The 11144-nt window shown below is 40.1% G+C and overlaps 1 protein-coding gene across 1 annotated transcript in view; it reads right to left on the minus strand.

Annotated features, from left to right (window-relative positions):
- ythdf2 (YTH N6-methyladenosine RNA binding protein F2) overlaps positions 1-8472 on the minus strand; it is a 36216-nt gene extending 27744 nt beyond the window's left edge. The window contains exons 1-3 of the mRNA XM_063033618.1: positions 8072-8472; positions 7883-7907; positions 3478-3557 (exon numbers count right to left, since the gene is read on the minus strand). Coding sequence (XP_062889688.1) covers positions 3478-3557; positions 7883-7907; positions 8072-8098 — 132 coding nt within the window. The 5' untranslated portion in view covers positions 8099-8472. The remainder of the gene's footprint in view (positions 1-3477; positions 3558-7882; positions 7908-8071) is intronic.
- Positions 8473-11144: the final 2672 nt, after the last annotated feature.

Genomic DNA, 11144 nt, shown 5'->3' on the forward strand with positions numbered 1-11144 from the left:
ATATTTCATCAAAAAAAACAGAAACCAAGACATTTGTCATGGGACAGGAAAAGAGAACAGTTTTCACTTGCTCCTAGCAAAAGCTCAAATTTGAAATAGAAAGTTAGTGAAAAGAAGATTTAGTAGGGACATGGAGGGGCAGGGGAGAATGCAGACCAGAACTTATGACTGGAGGAAGGAGGAAGGAAATGCTTAGCTTGTAACATTGGAGGAACTCAGGGATAAGGATCTTAATGTTCAAAAAAGAAATAATCCACAAATGAGAGGCAGTTGTTCATTATACTGCAAATTAGCTTTGTGACAAATTGCTCCAAAAAGAACAATTCACACCTGATGTTTTGTTTACTGATTTCTGAAAAGACTGGAATTAAGTTAAATCTAGCAATCATAAAGGATCATACTTATGCCACCAGATTGTGTCAACATAATGGCCTGCAACACAAAGGAGTGAACAGATCCCACAATAGCAAATAAACCTATTAATCCAAAAAGGTATCAATGGCTAATCTGAAATGATGAATTGATTGGAAGATTGAAAATTGAAAAGATGAGAGAAAAGTAAACAAAATATTAAGTATAAAATTAGAAAGAAAAAGCAAAAGTGGTCAAAAGCCTTCCCGTCCATGTACAAAAAGCCAGAGCTTGAAGTACAGCTAAAACATGGATAGTTAATGTGCGGACAGAAAATGTTAAAGCCAAAAGGAAATTGGGACCTTGACACAGGTCAAAAATAACAGTCCTTTAAATGAATAGCCCTACAGACAGGAATCAAACGCAGATTTGAGACAGTAGCTCTATCTCCATCAAAAAAGATCAGCATTTTGGACTACTGGAGAACTATAGTGGGTGGAAGAAAAGGGAGACTTGACTCCAGAAATGACTCAAACATTAGGTTTCTGGTAATAAGAGGGTGTGGTTAAGGACAAGAAATGAAAGTCAATGATTTAGTGATACAAAGGATGTGAGTCTGTGACTGAGGACAACCTTCAGCAGGATACCGAGGCCTGTGTTGTAGAGGGGCACAGAGCAATATTAGTAAGAAGCAAAAAGATCCAAGTCCAGATATTTAATAAATAGCTTGGTCCAACAACAGCGAGTCTGAATGGAAGTTCGGATGTTACTGTACGTATGGAAGTGATATTTACCTTCTAATGATTTAATGAACTCAGTATTATTTTCACTAAACATCTAACAGCTAGCAAGAATAGTCCTTGTGGAAAAGGAATCAATACTTCTTCACATTCTCTCCATCTCAAATGAAAACGGGAAGTATGGGGTATATACATCAAGGCAGCATCAGCAGAAGAGTTAACATTTGAGGCCAATGACCTTTCATTGCTATTATTTCCTGTGTTTTGTTATATTTCAGGATTTCTAGTGTCTACAGTTGCAGTTTTGCTCCCTAGGCCAGAAACAGGACGTTTAAAATTAAAATGCTGCAGATGCTGAAAACCTGAAATAAAAACATGCTGGAAATACTAGCAATGAAAACTCAGTGATATTACCCCCTCCACAGATGAGGTCTGAACTATAAAGTATCTGCCGAATTTTTGGTTTTCATTTTAATCCAGTTTTAACCCTTTTTGGTGCCATACTGATTAGAACCAACAAACTCAATGACATTAAATTATGTCGACCAACTGTGACGAGACTCCCATGGTGAGAATTTTTAGAAAACATTTCAGAAAGAGTGGACTGCTTTTTTATGTCAGCCATGAAAACACCAAAGCTTAGAAATATTAAATATGCCTGCCAGCATTCTTGTCTTTTATTTTTGCCTTTTAATTCCTCTGTTCCAGACAATCACAACTGCACTAGGTCAACAGACATTTTGGAAAAAAAAGTTTCAAATACTTGGGTGTGTATTCCAATACTCTACTTGAATATACAGATGAAGAACCAAAATTAAGTTTAGTTGCTTAAGGGAGATATTAGAAGTGAAGAATCAAGAAAAACAGGAAATAAAAAACAATAATGAAAGCCAACCTTTCTCATCCTGTCGGTCTTGTGTTTCATAAGATACCAGTAAGCACAAAATTGCTTTTCTCTTTTTTTGATTAGCTTCTCAATGCACCCATTTTTCAACAAGCTTGACAGTCAGAATTTAATCAGAGGGACAGATAGCTTCTAATTTCCCACACAAAGCTCACACCAAATATACTCTGCAAAAAACATTGCCAAACATATTTCAAAAATTATACAAAGAGCTATTAAACATAATAATACTGTGTTAGCTCTTCTACATATTTTATTTTTGCTTTCTAAAACTGGTCATTAATTCAAAATGAATTGGCAACTCAACATTTACCTCAGAGACAATGAAGTAGACTAAAGGACACAATTACTTACACATTAGCAAAACTCATCAAAAACTTCATGAGACCTCAAAATAGTCTGCCCCCATCATAGCACTTTGTTTATTCAGAAATGTGAGCTGAGAATACACATTCAAGCAGGGGCTCCCAATCTCTTTCATGCCATGGACCAATATCATTAAAGCAAGGGGTCCATGGACCACGTTGGGAACCCCTGCAAGGATGAAATATAATTTTGAATCATCTTGTTTGTGTCTTAAAGCAAATATTGGAGGTTGCTTTTCAGATTATCTTGAAATCAAAGAACGTGCCTTTCTTCACATCAATTTTAAAAACTATTTGGTGGGAACCAAGAAGCAAAACAGAGGATTTCCTGGAAATTTTGGAAACACCTCCTCAGCCAACAATTTACTGATTTCGGGTGCTACTGTTCATTCACATGCACGAGTGTCGTCACAGAAGGCCTGAACAATCAAGTGCCGTCAAAATGTTAATGTGCCACATAAAGGTCACTAATACTGAAAAAAGTGGTAAATACACAACTAGCTGACAGTGCCTCAGAATAAGGGGACAGTACTTTATGACTGAGTTAGCACAAATTTCTTCACTCACTAGTTTGGTGGTCAACTAAAGAACCCCATGAGGGGCCAACATAATCAGTTGTGATAGTATAGGGTTAGGAAAGACAAAATGTTTTGGGTCAAGGAATCTGATACTTAGGTCCTGCCTGTTTGCCAAAATAGATTTTATGCCCTTTCCTTTATCCGACCTCTTCCTGCTTCATGGAAAGCCACACTACCGATCTCTGCCTCAATTGAGGAAATGGTTCAGTTAAGCTGTGGCTGGAAAGAAAGAAAAGATACAAGAACGGATGAGGAAAGCCTATTTACCATATTCCTATAAAATCCGTGGGCTGCTTGGACACAAGTGTTTCTCATCACAATATTTACATATTGTAACTGCAAAGAGTAACTGAAGAAAGGCCATATATTTAAAATAACACCAGAAAACCGGTCTCTCATTTCACCTTGTCCTAGGGTGATGGCAACATTATTCTGGAAGAACAGATCACAACTTAATTCCACTATACTATAACATTGATTAAAAATAATTTTCTTTCCCAAAAATCATAAATTGTTATTAAAATTCCACACATACTCACCTGCCTAGTCTGAGTGTTCAGATAAGGCTCAAAATCGTCATCATTCAGTGCATCCTTCTGGTGAACCGCTCCATTTTGCACTATAAAAGAAATAATCAATGGATTATTGAGATGCAGCACTGAAACCGGCCCTTCAGCTGACCACAATCGTTAAACATCGGTCCTACTATAACACAATCTATTCCTCCACACATTCCCACTATCCCATTCCTAAATTCTACTAGTTATCCACACACTAGAGACAATTTAATGAAGCCAATTAACATACCAATCTAACTTTGTGTGAACGACACCACAGCACCTTGGGCAGGGGTTCCCAACCTGGGGTCACAAGCCCCTCTGTTAATGATAAGGCTCCATGGGGTTAAAAAGGTTGGTTTCAAAGGTACATTAAATAACAGAGAAATGTATACAATATACATCCCGAAATGCTTTTTCTGCGCAAAACAAGAGGGGTGCCCCAAAGAATGAATGACAGTTAAATGTTAGAACCCCAAAGTACCCCCCAGCTCCCCTCCCTCCGGCACGTAAGCGACAGAAAATAATGACTCCCCCCTCCCCCCCACTGGGAAAAAAAAGCATCCACACCCATCACCGAGCACTCAAGCGTGCAGCAAAAGCAACAGCAAAGACGCAGACTTGCAGTACTCCAAAGGTTACGGGTTCACCCGGTATTCGACATACCACAGGCTCTCTCTCTACCTAATAAGGGAGAAAGCTGTCTCCATTTCACATTAGAGGGAACCCACACAATCACATGAACAAACAAGCTCTGCAGGTCAGGACTGAAACCAGGTTACTGAAGCTGCAAGGCAGAAGCTCTAATGTTTCCAACCTATTTTTATGCCATGGACCCCCTACCATTAACCGAGGGGGCCTGGGGACCCCAGGTTTGGAGCCCGTGCACTACATGGTGATGGGAAAGAAATGGGAGACAGAAATGCAATGAAAACCTAAGATTTTTAGGTCACACGAGCAGAAAACACCCAAGGATCAACTATAGTGCCAAGTAAATAACCAAGATTGATCTGCTTACAAATAAAATTGAGTGATATAGAATCAGGCGAAGAGAAAGCCATCTCTTTTAGCCTCCCGTAAAGAACAGCTTTCAGAAAGAAAATTAACAAAACTAATCATATTTGCATCCTTACCAGACACTTACTCTTGCACTTAAGCAAGGGTTTGATTTGCATGACTCACTAACTCGCCATTTACTCAGTAGGCCAGACAAGCACGTGGTGTAACCATTCAAAGATATGGCATTCCTGCCAAGATAAAAATGCTTAATGCCTATGAATAGCAGCTTAGCTTTCATGTTGCATGCTTTTGTTAATAGGGCATATCACCACTTTTAAAACTCCAGGCAACCAATAATAAGTTCCTTGTCCAACACTTGGAATAAATACAGTAGATTCCGGACAAATTGGACCATTGGTTAATCAGGACAGCCACTTATATGGGACAACGCTTAAAGAACAAAAGCAAATCCAGAAAATTACCAGGATTCCCTTCGTTTACTTGTGACACTATGCCACTTAATTAGAGCGAGAGAATGTTGTTGAACAGATTCCAATTAGCATCAGTCGCATACATTTTTGTCGCTGTTAGACACTATATCATGCTTTGAGTGGACAGGTTTTAAAAATGATGTCAGTTGCATGTGTTTATGTTCATAAAGCAGTGATTTTTATCAGAAAATAATGTTGGCCAGAAATAAGCAGTAAGGCAATTCAAAATTGTTTTGCTCACTATGATTTCAACCATTCAGGCTTGGAGATGCCAGAAATGGCCAGCAGCGAAAATGAAATCATTTCACTACTTCAACAAGCTAGGAACTATGAAGAAGTTAAAGGTATGGACAATCGCCTTGAATGTTACAATGAAAATCAAGATTTGGAGGATGCAATCATTGAAAACATTGTATGAAGGTAGTCCATTATCTGAAGTAGGTATCTGCGCTGATTTAGTTCATTTACAATCAAAAGAACATGGCAGCATACAGCAGATGAATTCCTCCATCAATAACTATGAGTAACTAATATAGTTTTATAATACCGTATTATCGATTGTGTACAAATTTGTCCTGCATGTCATTTAAATACATCATTTGTTAGTTAGATGGTAATTTGTTTTTTTTAAAAGACCTTAACTATTTCCATGAAACTTTGGCTAACTAGGACAGCCACTTAATTGGGCCAAAATGTACTAGCACCGAAGAGTCCCAATTAACCAGAATACACTTCAGAAGCACCAAAAAATAGAGGATACTGGTATATAAATACTTTCATAATAACATGAACTACAACCCTAACCCAATAAATAAGTGTAGTCTTGTATCCTATTTAGTCACAAACTGGAAAGTCAGATTTGATTTCAATCCAAAATAATGTGCTAGAACATTCTATAATTTGTCTCAGCAATGCATGTCCAAGGAGGTACACAGATACAATGACCCCCGCAGAAAATGCAAAGCTCCTGACATATACAACAAAATTTAATCCTTCCAATCAAACAGCTCCCCAACAATATTGGAGCTCACATGCAATAAATGGCCAATCTTTATGTAGCAGACAATTTGTGTTACAAGTTGGAAGAAAATTTGGGGATTAACAAGGAAAATCTAGATTGGAAATATCAAGCCAAGTTTCTGGTTTGATACCTCCCAAGACAAATCAGCTACTGTTTGCATCACAACTAAAATCATACTAAAAATAACACTACTTTAAGTGGGAATGCTAAATCTTTGGAAGATTCTAAACTATGCTAATGACTGCAGCAAGTGATAACACAACCTTTATGAACATAGTCACAAATGCTTTCATTTGTGCCGGACTTGTATTTAGAGTTCACACACCAATGCTGGCAGAGAACCCAGATGCATCTTTCCAGAAACATGAATTTGGCAAACACAAGCCCGAAAATGTGAAACGATTATCCTAATCCGTCCTTTTAGTTAAATTATTGGCCAGCCTGAAACCTGCCTAGGGATTAAGTTTACTCCGTTCCCACATATATTTAACCTGTATTTGGGACCTATTACCAGATAACCAGTAAATGTACAAGTAAAAGATTTCAGGACAAAGAAAATGTTATAATCTGGAAGGTTAGATTGATCAAGATTTAAATAACCAACTTATTATGGGCAAAGGATATGCACTGTTTGGCAGAGATCAATTACTAATTAAGGCAATAATCAGAATGGGAAAGCATTTAATTTTGATACACCAATGATGTAAAAGTATGGTGTTGTAACTACAAACATATTTATATTTGAAAAAATGTTTACTTTTCCACAAAGGCAGCATTACAGATTACACTCAAACCAACACAAACACATTTCCTACACAGGAATAAACCATGGAGAGAAAAAAAACTAGTTCTTGCCTCAAAAAAAATAACGACAGTGAACAGTGAAAAAGACTTAAGAAAAACGGAAACAAAATGTTGCCTGCTGCAGGAAATGATACAAAGCATAATAATAAATGTATTTAGTTTGCCTAATTGATACCAAATTACATTTATTAAAATAATTAAATGTTTACATTTAAACACAGGAAATATTAAATTATGGACCCGACATAGCTAAAAGTATAAAATGGATCCAAGCATCCCCAGCAGGTGAATGTGTTTATAAAGTTAGAGATAGTCTTTTCAATGGAGAGTTTATTATATAAGATTACTTATTCAATAAAACTTGTGACACCAGAAACCGCAGGTGCAGCGATCTGCAGCAAAGAGCAAACTAGGTGAAGGAACTCAACAGGGTCAATTAGTATCAGAGTCAATGCGATGGTCGATTCCCCGAATCAAAACTCCCCCATTTCCAGAAGTGGAATGAAAAGACTATTTATTTGTATAATTTTAAACCCTCAACTCGTGGAACTGTTCCACAATTGAAATAAAAACCTAAATCTCGCGAAGAATTGCGATCAATATTTGAGAATCTAAAGTGACGATGGTATTAAAATACATTAGTCATTCTTCCTGTTGATGGGGAAATGTGCGTCTTGTAACAAACTTATTTTAAGACAAACTCCCGTTCTGGATTCACACTTTAACAGGTATGAAGGTTGGGGTGCGTCAGAAGGGAAAGATGATTGGAGCGGGAAGGCAGTTCAACAGATGTATCAGGGGACTGACTGAACTCGAGACCCAGGCTTTCAGGCCTATCTACTGCCCTTTCCCTCTTCCCCTCACCAAGCACACAAGGTTTTCTCCATCTCAGGGGCGAGATTCGAGAAGGCAGGCCCGTTCTTGCGAAAGGAGGAAGAACCAAGCCCCGCTCCCGCCTTTCACACGCGGCTCCAGCCACCATTTTAGAATCAAACCCCCGGACAGGCCGAAACGGCAGGGCCTTCCGCCGCCCTGGCGGCCCCTCAGGCGGGACCAAACCACACTTTCTTACCTTTGTTTCCTTGGCCTTTCGGTCTCTGCGTCAGTAGGTTTCCACCAGGGTGAGCAAAGAGGGAGAGAAGAAAAGAGGAAAAATCATTAATGGAGTGCCGAGGCTGCGGCCTAACAGCCACAACCACCACCCTGCCCCGTGTAGATATCCGAACGCCGACCCCGGTCGGTAAACACTGATGGTCCATACCTGATCCAGGACGCTGGTGGCCGACATTTCTTCATGAACCGAAACCGGGGGGTGGGGAGGGGGAAGGGGGGAGAGTCGTTACGCGGGTCCCGAGGCTGTGGGTTGGGCTCCAGCGGCCTGTCGGAGGTTGGGGTGCGGGAGGGCGCCGCGCAGAGATCGGGATTTATTTATTTTTTTCCTCCACCTCCCCGACCGACCGATCGATCGATCGGCGCCGCCGGTCTTGTGATCGCGCTCTCGCTCGACGACTCGCCGCTCACTGGTCCTTCCCCGCCAGGGCCCGCTGCTCCGCGCACTCGCTCGCTCCCTCCCTCACACAATGGCAGCGCCGCTCACATGGGCCACAGCGGAAACCCAGTTTACAGGAGAACCGCCTGCGCACCGAGCTCGCCCCGCGCACTCCCCCGCCCCCCCAGGCTCACAGCAGCCCGGGCTCACGCCGTCCTCCTGACACAGCGCCACCTGCCGCCGGCCTCCGCCCCACGCCATCCCCTTGCCTTCCGGCGGGAGGCCACTCAGCCCATCGGCCATTTACTTGATGCTTGCAAAGAACTAAATCGGAGGGTTCCCAACTTCTTTTAAGCCATGGAACCCCTACCGTTAACCAAGGAGTCCATGGACCCCCCCCGAGCTAAATTAAAGCTGATACTGGAAACCCATGATAGAAGGGGAAGAAATCCCGAAATATTCGGCATGTTATTAATCACCTTATGTACAACCTAGCGTCAGTTTACGGACATACAATTAATCTATGTAAATAAGTTACCTATTTATATTTATTGTGTGTCTTTATTATTATTATTACTATTATTATTATTATTTTGTTCTTTACATTTTGTGATTTTTGTGCTGCATCAGATCCGGAGGAACAATTATTTCTTACGTACAGGAAATGACATTAAACAGTCTTGAATTCCCGCCGATATCTGGAAGGAGTCTGTACATTCTCCCTGTGGCTGCTTGGGTTTCTTCCGGGCATTCCAGTTTCCTCCCACAGTCCAAAAATGTACTGTACTGGTTGGTAGGTTAATTGGCTACCGTAAATTGTCTCATGATTAGGCACAATAGGTTTCAAAAGAATTTCAGGGTGTGCATTCTATATATTTCTCTGACAATAAATGTACCTATCGAGCCTATTGATTAGGCTAGGATTAAATCAGGGGATTGCTGGGCAGTGCAGCTCAAAGGGCTGGAAGGGCCCATTTTGCACAGTTTCTCAATAAATAAATAAATAAATTTCAAATGTTAATTTGAATCAGACAACATGTTTCAGACCAATGATCTTTCATGCTGTTTTTCAGTCTGAAGCTTTATCTCTCCTCCTCTCTCTACAGAAGTGGTGAAGATTTCCAGTATCTGCCACATCTTAATTTTGAAACCACTCAGATCAGTTGGGTTGAACCTTGCACATACTTAGTGCTGGTAGAATAATATAATCCTGATGTTAAAGACCGTATAGCTCATTAAATCATGCTTAGCCCCCTCACTGCAAATTATTTTCACCTCAAGTGTCTATGAAAATAACTTTTGGAAACCCTTATTGGATCTGACTCCACCCCCTTTCATATATTATGTTAGAAACCATCACTACATGAAAAAAATATTTTGTTAAAATCCCCTTTCTCTTTTGCCTTTCATCTTAAATCCATATCTCCTCATCCTTCAACCACTTGGTAATTGAAACAATTTCTATTTCCCCAAACCAAACCAAAACCTTATGGTACTGTACCCCTCTACAAGTCCTTCAACCTCTTTTGCTCTATGGTGAACAATCCCAGTCTCACCTTGTAACTGAAATATCATAGTATTTTTTAAAGATTAAAGATTACCTTTAATTGTCACAAGTACGTCGAATAGGAATTGACGCCCGGTCACTGGCACTGTAAAGCACTACATTATCTGTTACGCTAACTTGCCACCCAAATTCCATGAAATAGTCTAAGAACTCCAATAGTTCTGTTTGCATTCTCTCTCAGATCTTAAATTCCTTTCTAGCGTCAAAACCAGAATTACATACCAGGTTTGGGCCATATCCACGGTTGACTTGAAAGAGAGGTAAAGTTTCTGTTTGCAAAGGTTCCATCATGAGTAGATTATGTTCCACTTTCTTCATTGAAGTGTAACTTTTCCTCCATCCGGTTTGATTGTTGGTATTGAACTGGCTTCCATCTCCTTTCAGTCATCTGATCTTAGACTGCAGTAACTAACAAATTTCATCTCCCTGCAGGTTCTTCTGTTCCGACCTCACGCATGAGTTGTCTGATTATTGAAACTGCTGCCTTGGAAATTATTTCTAGTTTATTAAAGTCATTCATTATATTGACCACACTGATGAAACTGGATCTCTACCTTATCTTCTCCAAGGGAACAAAGCCAACTTTTCGGCCCTGCACATTCAAGTCCCTCATCTCTAGTATAATTTCAGTAAATGTTCTCTCTACCTCTTCAAGAAATTTATATCCTTCCTAAGTAGTTGCCCTAAACACCCAGCTGGATGCATCTTTGACAAAATATCAACACAAGTCATTTTCAAATTATTTTCTTTCTTATAGTAATAAAGCCAAGGCATTCTGAACTTGAACTTTCGGCATTAACTCACCACTTTCCAGATACATACACATGGATCTCTCCTTTCCTGTGTCACTTTAAAGTCATATTATTCTTGCAAGTCCCTACAAAGGATTACGAGGACTGTGGAGAGGATCATCGGAGTCTCTCTTCCGCCCATCAGAGATATTTATCAGGAACTTTGCATACGCAGGGCCCTTAGCATTATCAGTGATTCCAACAATTTATTTGACCCCCCGCCACTATCAGGCAACAGGTACCATAGCACTAGGACAAGAACTGTTCGGATGGGAAACAGCTTGTTTCCCCAGGCCGTAAGGCTACTGAACTATCTGCCTCATCACATATAGAACATAGAACATAGAATAGTACAGCACAGTACAGGCCCTTCGGCCCACAATGTTGTGCCGACCCTCAAACCCTGCCTCCCATACAAGCCCTCACCTTAAATTCCTCCATACACCTGTCTAGTAGTCTCTTAAACTTCACTAGTGTATCTGCATTC

This window comes from Mobula hypostoma, chromosome 26, assembly GCF_963921235.1.
Source record: "Mobula hypostoma chromosome 26, sMobHyp1.1, whole genome shotgun sequence".
Taxonomy (NCBI): domain Eukaryota; kingdom Metazoa; phylum Chordata; class Chondrichthyes; order Myliobatiformes; family Myliobatidae; genus Mobula; species Mobula hypostoma.